The following is a 15,681-nucleotide window of genomic DNA, read 5'->3' on the forward strand; positions in this document are numbered from 1 at the left end:
TGCAAGCACAAACGAGAAGTATTTCAAAAGGAAGAGAACAAAATCTACAAGCCAGAAATAGCGCGATTTGCGGGTGGGGGGAAGCAACAGTGAAAATATCCCACAAAGGTTACGTATCAATTATAGAGGGAGTCTGGATAGCTCAGTTGGTTAGAGCGTGATGCTGATAATACCAAGGTTGCAGGTTCGATCCCCGTCTGGGACAGCTGCGTACTCCTGCATTCCAGGGGGTTGGACTAGATTATCCTCAGTGTCCCTTCCAACTTTTATGATTCTTTGTGAGAGCTGGGAGGGTTCAGAACTCTTCTTTGTGTGGAATAAGGATGAAGAAATCATTTTAATAGAGGGCTTTATATTTCTTTTTTCTCCTTTTCCATCTTTATTGTCTTGCTTTTGTTATTCTTGCTCTTTCCCCCCTTTTTTTATTAGTTTCAGCCTGGACACTGAGGTCCATCTCCGAGGGCCTTCTGGCAGTTCACTCACTGAGAGAAGTGAGATTACAAGGAACCAGGCAGAGGGCCTTCTTGGTGGTGGTGCCCGCCCTGTGGAACACCCTCCCATCAGATATCAAGAAAAGAAACAACTACAGTGGAACCTCAGGTTTTCAAACTTAAATCCATTCCGGAAGATCGTTCAACTTCCATAAAGTTCAAAAACTGGGAGTCAATGGATTGGCTGCAAAGTCAATGGGGAAAAATGAAAAATGCGTCTTGGAAGCTGTATGGCTTCCGAAAATCGTTCGAAAACAAAAGCATTCACTTCTGGATTGTCGGCGTTCAGGTTCCAGATTGTTCAGCTTCGAAGCGTTTGACAACCAAGGTTCCGCTGTATCTGACTTTTAGAAGACATCTGAAGGCAGCCGTGATTAGGAAAGCTTTTACTGATGTTTTATCATGTTTTTAAGATTCTGTTGGGAGCCGCCCAGAGTGGCTGCGGAAACCCAGCCAGATGGGCGGCGTATAAATAATAAATTATTATTATTATTATTATTATTATTATTATTATTATTATTATTATGCTCTTATTGCATTTGATGTTGAAAACTTTCAATATAAATTGATTACACACAAAAAGGAGAAGACAGCACCAAACAGAAAGCAGAAAGGTACAAAAACAAACTTCACAAACAGCTTTCCATTTTGCCTCCTCTCCCACCCCATCCTAATCAGAAAGATTAAAAAAATGCTGCATTGAAGATGCTTTGTGAAAATACAAGGCAGGTAAACCAAATATGTATGTTACTTACACAATCATGGCCATGCAATATCTAAATGAAAAAGAAGGAAGTAACATTGAAAATATCCCACAAAGATTATATATCAATTATGGCAAATCAATCAATCAAATCCAACCTCCAAATGCTGAAGACCTCCCTAAAATAAACCGGCCTTATAAATAAGTTCACAAAAATTACTGGCCTGCCACTATTGTTTTCTTACCCTCATGCTGGGCTGGAAATAGTGCCGGAAAACCCCATCCCTCCTCTGACAACCCACTTGCATTTTGTGCTGAACTCAGAGAAGGTACAGAATACTGCCCCCTTCACTTGCCTGCCCACAATTCCTTGTCTCCTAAGGCTATCAGGCTAATGCTTAAACATAAGGCTGGTCTTAACACTGCAATGAAAGGCCATGAATCAGAGAGGAGGGACAAATCACCTCGGATAGCTCAGTTGGTACAGCATGAGACTCTTAATCTAAGGGTCAAGGGTTCAAGTCCCAGGTTGGGCAAAAACATTCCTGCATTGCAGGGGGTTGGACTAGGTGGTCCCCGCGGTCCCTTCAAACTCTACAGTTCTGTGAAATCTCCAGGGTAGGGTTTGGCGACAGAGGAAGGCCCCTTCCCAGGCGTCGCTTTGGAATTGAGGGCCTACATAGATGACCTTGATCTCCAAGCAAAGCTCATATGGTCCAACAGAAACCATGGTCCAAAACCAGTTTCACGATCTGTATCACGGTTAACTCTTGCATCTGCAAGACTTGAAGCTTTCATTCGTTTGTTCAGAATAGTATGGAAACTTTTTTTTTTTTTTTTACAGAAATCTTAAGTGCAAAAAATGGAAGGTACAAAATAAGAAGTCCACAGTAAGGCAAAACCTTTCTTTGGGCCAACTGAAATGTCACAAAATAAGTCAGCAAGCTTTTCAATTCTCCGAAAGCTTCTTTTACGCTCCCCAACCCTCCCAAGTATTCATTTGGGGCAGAGGAGTTGGATTCCCTGTGTGGGTTCTCTGATGGCTAATAAGGGCTGTGCTAGCAACAGGGTTCTTGCTTAATCTCAGAAGCCATACACTGGCTTTCCTCTGCGAATTCCCCTAGAGGGCATAAGATGGATACGCCATCTGAAGCCATTTCAACGCTCCAAGCGATGATGGGTCTCCCAACCCCAGCGTGAACTTTTTGGTGTCTGTTTAGATCCGCTTTTCTGTAAAACCTCTTCCCACATTCCAGACACTGGAAAGGTCTCACCCCAGTGTGGATTCTCTGGTGTGAAGTAAGGTCCGTTTGCTGCCTGAAATACTTCCCGCACTCTGGGCACTGATACGGCTTCTCTCCTGTGTGTATGCTTTGATGAGAGGTGAGGCTCTTTTTCTGACTGAAGGTCTTCCCACATTCCTGACACTCATATCGTCTCTCTCCTGTGTGGATTCTTTGGTGTGTGAGAAGGTTGGACTTGTCGTAAAAGCTCTTCCCGCAGTGCGAGCACATGAAGGGTCTCTCCCCGGTGTGGATTCTCTGATGGGAAGTGAAGCTCGTGATTTGGCTGAAGCTCTTTCCACATTCCGTGCAAGTATATGGTTTCTCCCCCGTGTGGATTCTTTGGTGTCTAGTAAGGTGTGGCTTATCGTAGAAGCTCTTCCCGCATTCCGAGCAAACGTACGGTTTCTCCCCAGTGTGGATTCTTTGGTGGGAAGTCAGGCCGAAGCTTTGATGGAAGCCTTTTCCACATACCAAGCACTGATATGGTTTCTCCCCTGTGTGGATTCTTTGGTGGATGACCAGGCTCGATTTGTCGTAAAACCCCTTTCCACACTCGGAACACTTATACGGTCTTTCTCCCGTATGAATTCTTTGATGTGACGAGAAGCTTGCTAGCTGCCGGAAACTCTTTCCACACTCCAGACATTTGTATGGCTTCTCTCCTGTGTGGATTCTCCAATGAACGTTAAGGTCTGACTTGCGATTGAAGCTTTTCCCACATACTGGGCAGACATTTTTTCTTTGCCCTTTCTGTTTCCCCTGCTGAACTAAGATTTCGGGGAAATTGTCACCCTGCCACGTAACAGATTCGTTCATCCACATCTCTGTTTGATTTCCTTCCTGCTTTTCTGGCTCAACTTGATCTCCAATCTCCTCTTCCATTTCTAGATTCTTGTTCCTTTCCGACGACTCTCCATATGTCCCTTCATCAGTCTTACGCTCCCACTCATCACCTTCTGGAATACAGAGAGAGAAACTTGGTTAGAGGACATAGCAGGGGAACAAGGAGGAAGTAATTTTTCATCACCCATCATGCCAAATTTACTGCTGCAGAGAAGACGGCGTACAGGTGTGGTTCTGCTTCCACATTCCTTCCAAAGACTTAGAACTGCTCTACACATCCAACAGAAGTTCCTAGACTGCTGCCCAGATTTGATTGGGGCTGCACTTGAAGATGACTTAGAAACTTCAACTGGTCCAAATTGCAGCGGCCAAATTACTGTCTGGGATTCCGTTTAAATCTCATATAACACGTTTTCAAAGAGTTGCATTTCTTTATCCCATCTCAGCTGCATGTAAGTTGATCTACCCCTTTTGCAATGAACAGACCACACACTGCTAAGTAAGTTTAAAATGCTTTACTTACAGTTCCAAGCTGCACTGGGTACCATGCAATGGGTTAATTCCCGGGCCCAATTCAAGGTACTCATGCTTGTGTTTAAAGCCATATATTTCAGGCCCCAAATATATGATAAACTGCCTCCTTTCCTACAGACCTCCAAGAAGCCCACCCCCACCCCCCGAAGCTCAGGATAGTGATGGTGGCAGACAATAAGCTGTAGAACTCCCTCCTTATAGAAGTGTGTCTGGCAACTTCATTACAGTGGTACCTTGGTACTCAAATGGCTTGGCTCCTGAACAAATTGGCTCCAAAACACCGCAAACCCAAAGTAAGTGTTCCAGTTTGCGAACGTTTTTCGGAATTTGAAAGTCTGATGTGGCTTCCTCTTGAGTGCAGGAAACTCCTGCAGCCAATCGGAAGCCACGTCTTGGTTTCCGAAAGGTTTCGGGGGTTGGAACAGACTCCCAGAATGTATTAAGTTCGAGAACCAAGTTACCACTGTATATATGCTTTAGACAAACCTCTTTAACCTGGCCTTTGACACCTGAGAGGCATATTTTCAAGATTCACTGTATATTTTGTGACAGCATTTTTAAAAGTTGTATTGTATTGTAACAAATAAATGGGACTTAACAAAGTGTGGCCCTTACCCAGAGAGGCCACGTTCCAGTAATTCTCCAGTTGCACTTCCCCGTGCAGAGCCCTTTGGCCCGGATCCAGCAGAGCCCACTCCTCCTCCGTGAAACACACGGCCACTTCCTCAAAGGCCATGGGACCCTGAATGAGGAAGAAAATGCCACGTCCTTCAAGTTACATATATCTTACATATATATCTTGGGCTAGGGTATTTTTAGAGGGAACAGTTGTTGTGGGAATGGTTGTTGCTGTTGTCACTGTTCATTTCTTGCACCTTTATTTTGGATATTATTATTTATGTGGAAATTGTTCAATTGGGTCGTGCACTTTTTGATGCTTCGCTAATTGTTTGTGACCACTTTTGTTGTGCTTGTAGTTATCTAATTTTTTTATATGTTGTAAGCCACCTTGAGCACGGTTGTAACTTTGGAAAGGCGGCATACAAACAAAAATTTGACTAACAGATTCTGCAAGATTTCCGATTTGCAAGAAATGAGCGTCCCCTTCCCCACCACCACCTCCACCACCCCTTTGGAGCCAAACCTTTGCCTAAGCAGAGCTCGCAGCCTCTGTTGTGTGTCGTTTGATGGGTTTAACATCTCTATCAACATAGACAGGCACCCGTTATATAGTCGTACCTTGGAAGTAGAACAGAATGTGTTCCGAAAGTCCTTGGACTTTCAAAACGTTCAGAAACCAAAACACGGCTTCTGATTGGCTGCAGGAAGCCCTGTCGGACGTTCGGCTTCCAAAAATAGTTGGCAAACCGAAACAGTCATTTCTGTTTAGGGGCCAAAACTAAGGTGCTCGAAAACCCAGCTACGACTGTATGCACTTAGACTAAGCATTGGGAAGAATTTTCTGACGATAAGAGCTGCTTCACAAGTGGAACAGACCCTCTCAGAAGGTGATGGACTGCTTCATTGGAAGTCAGGTGGCCCTCTGTCAGGGATTCTTCGGGTGTGATTCCTGCATTGCAGGGGGCTGGACTAGCTAACCCTCATGTGGTCCCTTCCATCTCTACACTTCTGTGAATCTATGGAATGTGGAGGCTCCCCAACCATCCTGTGTACATGTTTTTCTGACGGTCCTTACCCGAGTTGACTGTGCAGAAGCTGCTGCTGTTGCTCTGTCACAAGTGAGGGATGATTCAGAGAGGGTCAAGGACAACACCCCATTGCCTGCTACAGAAGATGGTGAAAACAGATGTTGTTTTTGCTTTTAGAAAACCAGTGCTGCTAATAATAATAATAATAATAATAATAATAATAATAATAATAATATATTATTTATACCCCGCCCATCTGGCTGGGTTTCCCCAGCCACTCTGGGCGGCTTCCAATCGAGCGTTAAAAACAATACAGCATTAAATATTAAAAACTTCCCTAAACAGGGCTGCCTTCAGATGTCTTTTAAAGATAAGATAGCTGCTTATTTCCTTCACATCTGATGGGAGGGCGTTCCACAGGGCAGGCGCCACTACCAAGAAGGCCCTCTGTTTGGTTCCCTGTAACCTCATTTCTCACAATGAGGGAACCGCCAGAAGGCCCTCAGCGCTGGATCTCAGTGTCCGGGCTGGACGATGGGGGTGGAGACGCTCCTTCAATGAAGGTCTTCCAGGACTGGTGTTATATGGTCTTGGCCACTCCCAGTCACCAGTCTAGCTGTCGCATTCTGGATTAGTTGCAGTTTCTGGGTCACCTTCAAGGGTAGCCCCACGTAGAGCGCACTGCAGTAGTCCAAGCAGGAGATAACTGCCCATGCTGCCAACTTTTTTTATTGCTTGGTTAATCTGAAGGGGCAACCACGCACTAAAAGGTATCAGCACACAATATTTCTCTAAAACGCTACAAGTATAATGCAATGATTTCATAATCGCAATGCCAACCTGAACTCCTTTGGGAGGGAATGGTGGGATATGAATCAGATAACAAACAAAAGGAATAATACTCCTAAGTATAAGAGGAAACAACATCCACAACAAATGAATGGGTTAATAAAATTAATGGGCTGTGTTGAAACGGCAGCGCTAACTGCCAGACTAGAAGAGTGGAATTTCTTCTTGTTAGGTTTATATTGAATGTATTGTTATGAACAAGAAGGCAGTAAAGAGATCTGAATTATAATGTCTTTATCGAACAATATGGAAAGTCAAAGAAATAACAAAAATGGTTATTTGTAATGTAGCTAAGATGGATTATGTGAAAATTTAATAAAATATAAATCTTTCAAAAATACTTCTCTCTCTCTCTATATATATATATGCCACCTTATAATATAATGTTGTTGTGCATATTAAGGCATTTGAAAGCCTTTCTCTTTACCCAGGCATTTGAAGGCTAAAATCTTGGCAACCCTGAGGATAATTGTGACTGCTTTAAACTGTTTTCAGGATGTTTTAAATTATACTTTTTACTAGCGTGCTGCAATTCTGGGATATAGAGGGACATAAATGATCATCATCAACAACAAAACATTATGATCACCAAGTCATTTAATTTGCCACTTTCAGATTTCCCATAGATCAGTTTTAAAAAGAGAGAGGAGGGAGAAGAGGAGAGGAGAGAAGGAGGAGGAAAATGTTAAAATTAAAATATAAACATAACTGAAATGCGTGGTAAAACAATTACATTGAACCAATACAGTGGATGCTCGGGTTGCAAACGTGATCCATGCAGGAGGCATGTTCGCAACCCACAGCACCGCATGATTTGGCACTTCTGCGCATGCACAAAGCGCAATTTAGTGCTTCTGCCGAAACCCGGAAGTAACCTGTTCTGGTACTTTCAGGTTCGGCGTGGTGCGCAACCCAAAAACACACAACCTGAAGCGTTTGTAATCCGAGGTATGACTGTACATTACCGTATTTTTCGCTCCATAGGACGCACTTTTTTCCTCCTATAAAGTAAGGGGAAATGTGAGTGCATCTTATGGAGTGAATGGCGCTGCGCAGAGAGGTAGAGCTGCGCAGCGCCCCTTCAACCATGCGCCTGCCTGGAAGCCGGAGGAGGAACGGAAGGGTCTCCTTCTGTTCCTTCTCCAGCTTCGCTTGAAGGGGCGCTGCGCAGAGAGGGAGAACTGTGCAGCACCCCTTCAGCGACGCACCTGCCCTGGCTTCTGCCTTAGCTGTCTGCAGCCTCTTCAGGCAGGGGGAGCCTTCATCCTGCTGCCCTGAAGAGGCTTGGCGCGGTTATCCCAGAAGCCAGAACAGCCACATGGTACTCCAGAAGCCAGATCCCTCTTGCTGTTCTGGCTTCTGGGGTTCAAAATATTTTTTTCCTTGTTTTCCTCCCCCCCAAACTAGGTGCGTCTTATCATCTGGTGCATCCTATAGAGCGAAAAATACGGTAATTAAAACAGGAGACAAGATGGGATTCGACTCAGTTGTGTGTACGGAACAAGATCTACTATTGCAGTGGGATTTTTCCCTCTCCCCAAAGCCTGCTAAATCTGTTCTGGAGAGTTAAGAGAAAACTCCATACAGATTTAATCTTGTCGTGCAAACGGAACTTGTTCCGTGCAGTCATACCTAGCTTAGAGTTATGCTGAATTCAACCCTCAGGCTGAGAGAGGAATAAGCTCTGGGAGTTGTGGTGGGACCCACGCTCAGAGATGGACAGGCACCCCCCACAGGCAAGATCAGCAGCTCATTAATTACAGGCATCCACAAAAAGGAAGAGGGAGATCTAGACTTTATCCTGGAGAACGTCATAGCACCCAGAAATTCAAGGAACGGGAAATCCTCCCTTACCCAGCGACGCATCTTGAGTCCGAATCTCTGGCGCGATTCCCACGCAGAGAGACTTCTTGCAGGCATTAGGAACATCCTTTTCTGACTCGAGGGAATCAGCGACCGCTTGCGGGAGGGACTGCGGCACCTGAAACAGCAACCAAGATTTGATTCAGGGAGCATAGAATCATAGAGTTGGAAGAGACCACAAGGGCCATCGAGTCCAACCCCCTGCCAAGCAGGAAACACCATCAGAGCACTCCTGACATATGGTTGCCAAGCCTCTGCTTAAAGACCTCCAAAGAAGGAGACTCCACCACACTCCTGGGCAGCAAATTCCACTGTCGAACAGCTCTTACTGTCAGGAAGTTCTTCCTAATGTTTAAGTGGAATCTTCTTTCTTGTAGTTTGGAACCATTGCTCCGTGTCCGCTTCTCTGGAGCAGCAGAAAACAACCTTTCTCCCTCCTCTATGTGGCATCCTTTTATATATTTGAACATGGCTATCATATCACCCCTTAACCTCCTCTTCTCCAGGCTAAACATGCCCAGCTCCCTTCGCCGTTCCTCATAAGGCATCATTTCCAGGCCTTTGACCATTTGGGTTGCCCTCCTCTGGACACATTCCAGTTTGTCAGTGTCCTTCTTGAACTTCTTCTTCTTGAGCAGGGAAGAGAACTACAGGAATGGGATAGATTTTCACCATCTTCTTCTTCCAGCTCTGCAAAACCCTGCAGCACTCAGTGGGGCTGGAACAGGAACACAGGAAGCAGAGAATGGCCCACCTGCCACCACGATTTAAATCATCGGTTCTGAATTAATGGGCGATTCAATTAGAAAGTAATGTGTTTAGCGTTAACTCTTGAAGCGTGCACTCGGTTCTGACCCAACTAAGCCTCCTGGAGCAAAATATACTGGTACATCAGGACACTTAGTTTGGTCAGAATCGAGTACACTATTCCAGAGTTCACATTACTTCTGGTCAATGATCCACTGCAGCTGCTTGGAAGGGTGTGACAATTTGTGTCCTGGGTTTTTTAGACTCGTCTACCTATGGACTATCTGAAACCAAAGGGGCACATGGGTTGCTAGATGGGAACTTGTTCTCACAGTGACCAACCAGATGCCTGGGGGAAACCTTAAGCAGGACCTGAGAACATTATAACTCTCGCCTCCTGAGGCTTCCAGCAAGGGGTGTATTCAGAAGCATGGCTGCTTCCCACTGCAGAGGAAGAGAACCACCATGGCCAGTAGCCATTGATATAGCTTTCTCCTCCTTGGAACCACCAAGATGAAAATATTCTCTGTAATGAAAATGCAATACAGATGGTACTTGACCCCGGCCAGATCGGCAAAAATGTACAAAAATGTAGTAATGTATAAACAAAAAATTCCTTCCAGTAGCACCAACTGTTGGTCTTTAAGGTGCTACTGGAAGGAGTTTTTTGTTTTGACTATGGCAGACCAACACGGCTACCTATCTGTAACTGTAGTAATGTATGTTGGAGATGCAACAACGGGGCAGAACCTTTCTACATATATGGTGGGAGTGCAAAGAGATAGTGGGATTCTGGGAAAATATCTATAATGAACTGAAAAAAGATGTTCAGATTTTCATTTGAAAAAACCCCAGAATCCTTTCTCCTGGGTATCATGTCAGAGGAAATAAAAAGAACGGCCAGACCAATATTTATGTATGCAACTACGGCGGCAAGGTTATTGATTGCCAAAAATTGGAAAAGCAGCAGCGTCCCAACTAAAACAGACTGGTTATCTAAAATGATGGAATGCTTTCATACTGCCGAACTAACAGGGAGGATAAGAGGAGATATGGTACAAAAATTGAATAAGGAGTGGCCTATCTTTAAGGAATACATCAAAATTTTATGTGGAAAAAGTAGAATTTCTGACAGATACTGAGTGAATCCAGAAAATGATTAGAGTGAAAGGAGAGTATAGTTAAGATAAGAGATTAAAGAAATAATGAAATGTGTTTAAGCCAGTTGAAAAAATAAAGTAGCGTAACAAGAATGACTGGAAGTCAAGTCACTTGGTGGGTGTCCATATGGGATAGGTGTGTTGATATGTATAGTATAAAAGGTAAAGGGACCCCTGAACATTAGGTCCAGTCATGGCGACTCTGGGGTTGCGGTGCTCTTCTCGCTTTACTGGCTAAGGGAGCCAGCGTATAGCTTCTGGGTCATGTGGCCAGCATGACTTAAGTCGCTTCTGGCAAATCAGAGCAGCGCACGGAAACGCCGTTTACCTTCCCGCCAGAGCCGTACCTATTTATCTACTTGCACTTTGACGTGCTTTCGAACTGCTAGGTTGGGAGGAGCAGGGACTGAGCAACGGGAGCTCACCCCGTCGTGGGGATTTGAACCGCGTCCCTCTATGTATAGTATGGGTAGGTATTATATAGAGTAATGTAGGTATGTTTTATGTTAGGAAAATTAGGTAGTGTGCTATGTGTGTGTATTGTGTAAATGTATATGTATGTGTTTCATATGTTAATTTAAAAAAAGAGATGAGAATATTCTCTCACCTGCTCCTTTTCTTCCTGCTTCTCCTCTCCCTGCTTCTTCCCCTCCACCTGGCTCAGGAGGAAGCCTTCTGCCAGGGCCACCGCCTGGGAGCTGGTCTCGGCTCCGCACTCCCTGACCCAGTTCTCCATCTCCGTGGGGAGGACAGCCAGGAACTGCTCCAGAATCACCAGGTCCAGCATCTGGGCCTTGGTGAGCCTTTCCGGCTTCAGCCACTGGCGGCACAGGCTGTGGAGTCGGCTGCAAACCTCTCGGGGTCCCTTGGCCTCCTGGTAGAGTAACCCTCTGAAGCGCTGGCGTTGGTCATCAGAGCTGGCATCGTCCACCCCCAGGATCTCTGGGGCAGACTTTTCCCTGTATGTCCCACGGCTCCCAATCTCAACAGTGTCAGGGCCAGCTGCGGTTCGCTCCTCCATCTTCGCTCTGTACTCCAAGGTGGCTTCCGAGATCACCGTAAAGATATTCTCCCGCCAATTTCTCTCTTGTTAAAGCCAAGAGCTGTCCGGATCCGAGGCTTGCCAAGGGATGGAGTTCTTCTGCGTGGAGCAAAGGTATTTTCACAAGCCGGTGCGGACGATTCCAGCTAGCAACCAACTGGGGCTTCTGCCTGCAGGAAAAACAAGCAAATCTTAAGGCTCAGTGAGAAACCAGAGATTGAAGAGTTGTTTGGAAAAAATTTAAAAAATACTGTTTGCAATGCCCTGGCACCTTTGCGTGAATTGGCAGGGTAATAACTAAGTAAATAAGTTATGCACCCACACGCAGTGGTTTTGCCTCTAGGTCTCTACAGTGTTGGCGACGCAATCTTTGATCGCATTTCTAAAATCAAGAACTGGCCCACCCACAAAGTAGCCTCTTCTCTTGTTTTCCTTGGCCTCAAACTCCTCCATAAATATCTTATTCATTTCCTCTTGGCTGCAGCCAGATCAATAGCTGGAGGCTGGAAAACGTCCTTTGATTTTTTTATTATTACAGTGGTATCCCTGGTTGCGAATGGGATCCGTTCAGGAGTCCCATTCGCAACCTGAAAAGAACGCGACCCACGTCTGCGCAGGTCGCAATTTGCCACTTCTGTGCATGCGCGTGACGTCATTTTGCACATCTGCACATGCGTGAGTGGCGGAACCCGGAAGTAACCCGTTCCGTTACTTCTGGGTCACCACGGGACACAACCTGAAAACACGCAACCTGAAGCAAACGTAACATGACGTATAACTGTATTATTATTACTATTATTATTATTATTAATACCTCAGTTGTCGAACAGAATCCTTTCTGGAAGACAATTAGACCTCTGCAGCGTTTGACAACCAAGGCACAATGGGCAGGCGGCAAATTCCATTGAGAAAATTATGAAACATTGTTCATGTATGCAACAACGGCAGCCAGAATATTAGTGGCAAGAAATTGGAAAAATGAAGTGATAGCAGAGTGGCAAGCCCTAATGACAGAATATCTCCAGCTAGCAAAGATGACAGGGAGGGTAAGAGATCAGTCAAAACAGAGTGTATATATAAAGAATGGAGAATATTTAAAGAATACCTAAAAAACTATTGTAAGAATAAGAATCTCCTGGTAGAACTAGAGTGATTCTTGTAAATAAAAGGTGGAAATGATATTATGTTTGCACGTATGAAAATGATTAAGTGAATTTGAGACTGTGCATTATAAAGGAAAGAATAGATATAGTAAATGAAAATACTGGGAAGTCTTTTTTAGCTAATTCACAGTAATGTTTTTGTTCATTTTTGTGAGCTTGTATTGATATGAATTTATGTGTAAATATGATATGGCATTTACATATATGAAATGTATAATATTATGTATTTTTTCTATTTTTTTTTTTTTGCTTTATGTTTGTATTAAAAGTTTTGCGTTTTGATATTTTTTAATTCAAATCAATAAAGATTTATTTTTTAAGAGAGAGAGAGAGAGAGAGAGAATTGGGAAACACGCCCCATTCGACTTCCGAAGCGCGTTTGAAATATTCAAAGTGTTGGTGCTGACCTTTAAAGCCCTAAATGGCCTTGCCCAGTACAGTGGTACCTCGGGTTACACACGCTTCAGGTTACATACACTTCAGGTTACAGACTCCGCTAACCCAGAAATAGTACCTCAGGTTAAGAACTTTGCTTCAGGATGAGAACAGAAATCGAGCTCCGGCGGCAGCAGGAGGCCCCGTTAGCTAAAGTGGTGCTTCAGGTTAAGAACAGTTTCAGGTTAAGAACGGACCTCCGGAACGAATTAAGTACTTAACCCGAGGTACCACTGCCTACCAGAAGGAGCATCTGCACCCCCATTGTCCAGCCCGGACACTGAGATCCAGCTCCGAGGGCCTTCTGGCAGTTCCCTCCCTGCGAGAAGTAAGGTTGCAGGGAACCAGGCAGAGGGCCTTCTCGGTAGTGGCACCCGCCCTGTGGAACGCCCTCTCATCAGAAATCAAGGAGATAAACTATATGACTTTCAGAAGACATCTGAAGGCAGACCTGTTTAGGGAAGTTAATGTATGATGTTCTATGTATTTTTAATATTTTGCTGGGAGCCGCCTGGAATGGCTGGGGAAATCCAGCCAGATGGGCAGGGTATAAGTAATAAATTGTAGTTGTTGTTGTTGTAGTAGTATAAGTAATAAATTGTTGTTATTATTATTAAACAATATTGATGAATATTATTATTATTATTATTATTATTAAACAATATTGATGAAGATGGACCAGTGGTACTGATAGAGGCCTATTCACACCATACATTTAAAGAATTATGATATTCCTGCATTGCAGGGGTTGGTCTAGATCAGTGTTTCCCAACCTTGGGCTTCCAGCTGTTTTTGGACTACAATTCCTATCATCCCTGACCACTGGTCTTGCTAGCTAAGGATGATGGGAGTTGTAGTCCAAAAACAGCTGGAGGCCCAATGTTGGGAAACGCTGATCTAGATGACCCTTAGGGATCCCTCAGAAGTCTACAATTCTATGATACCATGTTAAACAATCATGGCTTCCACAAAAAAAAACATCCTAGGAGCTGCAGATTGTTAAAGGGATGTTGGGATTTATTAAGAGACACCCCCCTACATTTCACAGTTTCCTGGGAAGGGGGGTTGATTACTAAGCCACTCTGGGAATTGTACCTCTGTGAGGGGAAGGGATGGGTGGGTGCCTCCTAATAACTCTCAGCATCCTTAACAAACTACACTTAGAATCATAGAATCATAGAATCCTAGAGTTGGAAGAGACCCCAAGGGCCATCGAGTCCAACCCCCTGCCAAGCAGGAAACACCATCAGAGCACTCCTGACATATGGTTGTCAAGCCTCTGCTTAAAGACCTCCAAAGAAGGAGACTCCACCACACTCCTTGGCAGCAAATTCCACTGTCGAACAGCTCTTACTGTCAGGAAGTTCTTCCTAATGTTTAAGTGGAATCTTCTTTCTTGTAGTTTGGAACCATTGCTCCGTGTCCGCTTCTCTGGAGCAGCAGAAAACAACCTTTCTCCCTCCTCTATGTGACATCCTTTTATATATTTGAGCATGGCTATCATATCATCCCTTAACCTCCTCTTCTCCAGGCTAAACATGCCCAGTTCCCTTAGCCGTTCCTCATAAGGCATCGTTTCCAGGCCTTTGACCATTTTGGTTGCCCTCCTCTGGACACATTCCAGTTTGTCAGCGTCCTTCTTGAACTGTGGTGCCCAGAACTGGACACAGTACTCCAGGTGAGGTCTGACGGTCCGGGAACCAGCGTGTTTTGACATGAGTAGAATGTGTGCTTTTATTTAAATGCATCTCTGGGTTATTTGAGGTGCATAGAAATTTGTTCATATCCCCCCCCAAAAAAATATATATAGTCCGGCCCCACAAGGTCTGAGGGACAGTGGACTGGCCCCCTGCTGAAAGAGTTTGCTGACCCCTGATTTATATTAATAGTGGGCCTTTGGCGACAGTTGTGCAAACCTATAGATCCCGTGTGCGTTTGAATCCCCGCCCCCAATAGTGACAGCCTGGAGGTGCCCCCCCCCCACACCCGCGTCTCCCTTTGTAGGGACTGAAAAAAGAGGGGTGGAGCAGGAGATTCCTGTCTGTCTGCCTCCTTCTGCCTGCCTTGGGCTTCTCTCCCCACGGGACCCGACCAAAGCCCCCTCCTCTGCAATGCATTGCAGCGCAGTGCAACAATGCAACGTATTGCAACGCTGCAATGCAATGCATTGCAACAATGCCATTCGCTGCATTGCAACAATGCAATGCAACTGCGACAGTGCAATGCCATTGCAACAATGCAATGCCGTCCCCGGGTCTTTCCTCCCTGGGCAATCGCCCCTTCCCGGAGAGGCCCTTTTGCACTCACCAGATGCTCTTTCGCCAGGGGAATGGTGGCAGGAGGGGTGGGGGTGGCGCAGGCAGGAAGTGGGCCTTCCTCTTTCTTCTGAGGCGCCTCTCTAGGAAGGACGACTCTCTCGCGTTAACCTTTAGACTGCTGAATTCCCCCCCCCCATTCTACCCCCCTGCTTTCTCTCCAGCAAGTTTGCTCGTAAAGGAGCGCGTTGCATTGCGTTGCCTGTTCTGCTATTATTATTTTTAAAAGGCTTCTGGTTAATTTTACTTTTTACTTGCTCGTGTTTTATTTTGATGTGAAGTGGCTTCGAGACTTTGGTGTGTCTTTGTAAAGAAACATCCCAATGCAATATGATAAAATAATAATAAGCAGGACGTTTAAAGCACCAAAAAAGAATTCCATGAACAGTTAAGAGTTAGAAAACTACGCTTCCCACGATTATTTCTGGGAGGGCATGTTTTAAATCTGTGTTTCCCAAACGTAGGTCTCCAGCTGCTTTTTGGACTACAATACCCACCATCCCTGACCACAGGTCCTGCTAGCTAGGGATGATGGGAGTTGTAGTCTTAAAAAAACAGCTGGCGACCCAAGTTTGGGGAACACGGATTTAAATGTATCGCG

At 44.9% G+C, this 15,681-nt stretch overlaps 1 protein-coding gene across 1 annotated transcript; it reads right to left on the reverse strand.

Moving 5' to 3' along the window:
* Nucleotides 1-413: 413 nt before the first annotated feature.
* On the reverse strand, nucleotides 414-15,094 carry LOC310837451 (uncharacterized protein). Its single transcript, XM_083724067.1, has 6 exons — nucleotides 15,073-15,094; nucleotides 10,733-11,337; nucleotides 8,210-8,336; nucleotides 5,554-5,642; nucleotides 4,473-4,599; nucleotides 414-3,436 (listed from the first exon to the last, which is right to left on the reverse strand). The coding sequence occupies exons 2-6, from the start codon at nucleotides 11,144-11,146 to the stop codon at nucleotides 2,253-2,255; spliced, it is 1,941 nt and encodes a 646-aa protein (XP_083580193.1). The 5' UTR covers nucleotides 11,147-11,337; nucleotides 15,073-15,094; the 3' UTR covers nucleotides 414-2,252.
* Between the last annotated feature and the right edge of the window lie 587 nt (nucleotides 15,095-15,681).

The sequence above is a fragment of the Podarcis gaigeae genome (assembly GCF_964106915.1).
Source record: "Podarcis gaigeae genome assembly, chromosome: 2".
In the NCBI taxonomy this organism is placed as follows: domain Eukaryota; kingdom Metazoa; phylum Chordata; class Lepidosauria; order Squamata; family Lacertidae; genus Podarcis; species Podarcis gaigeae.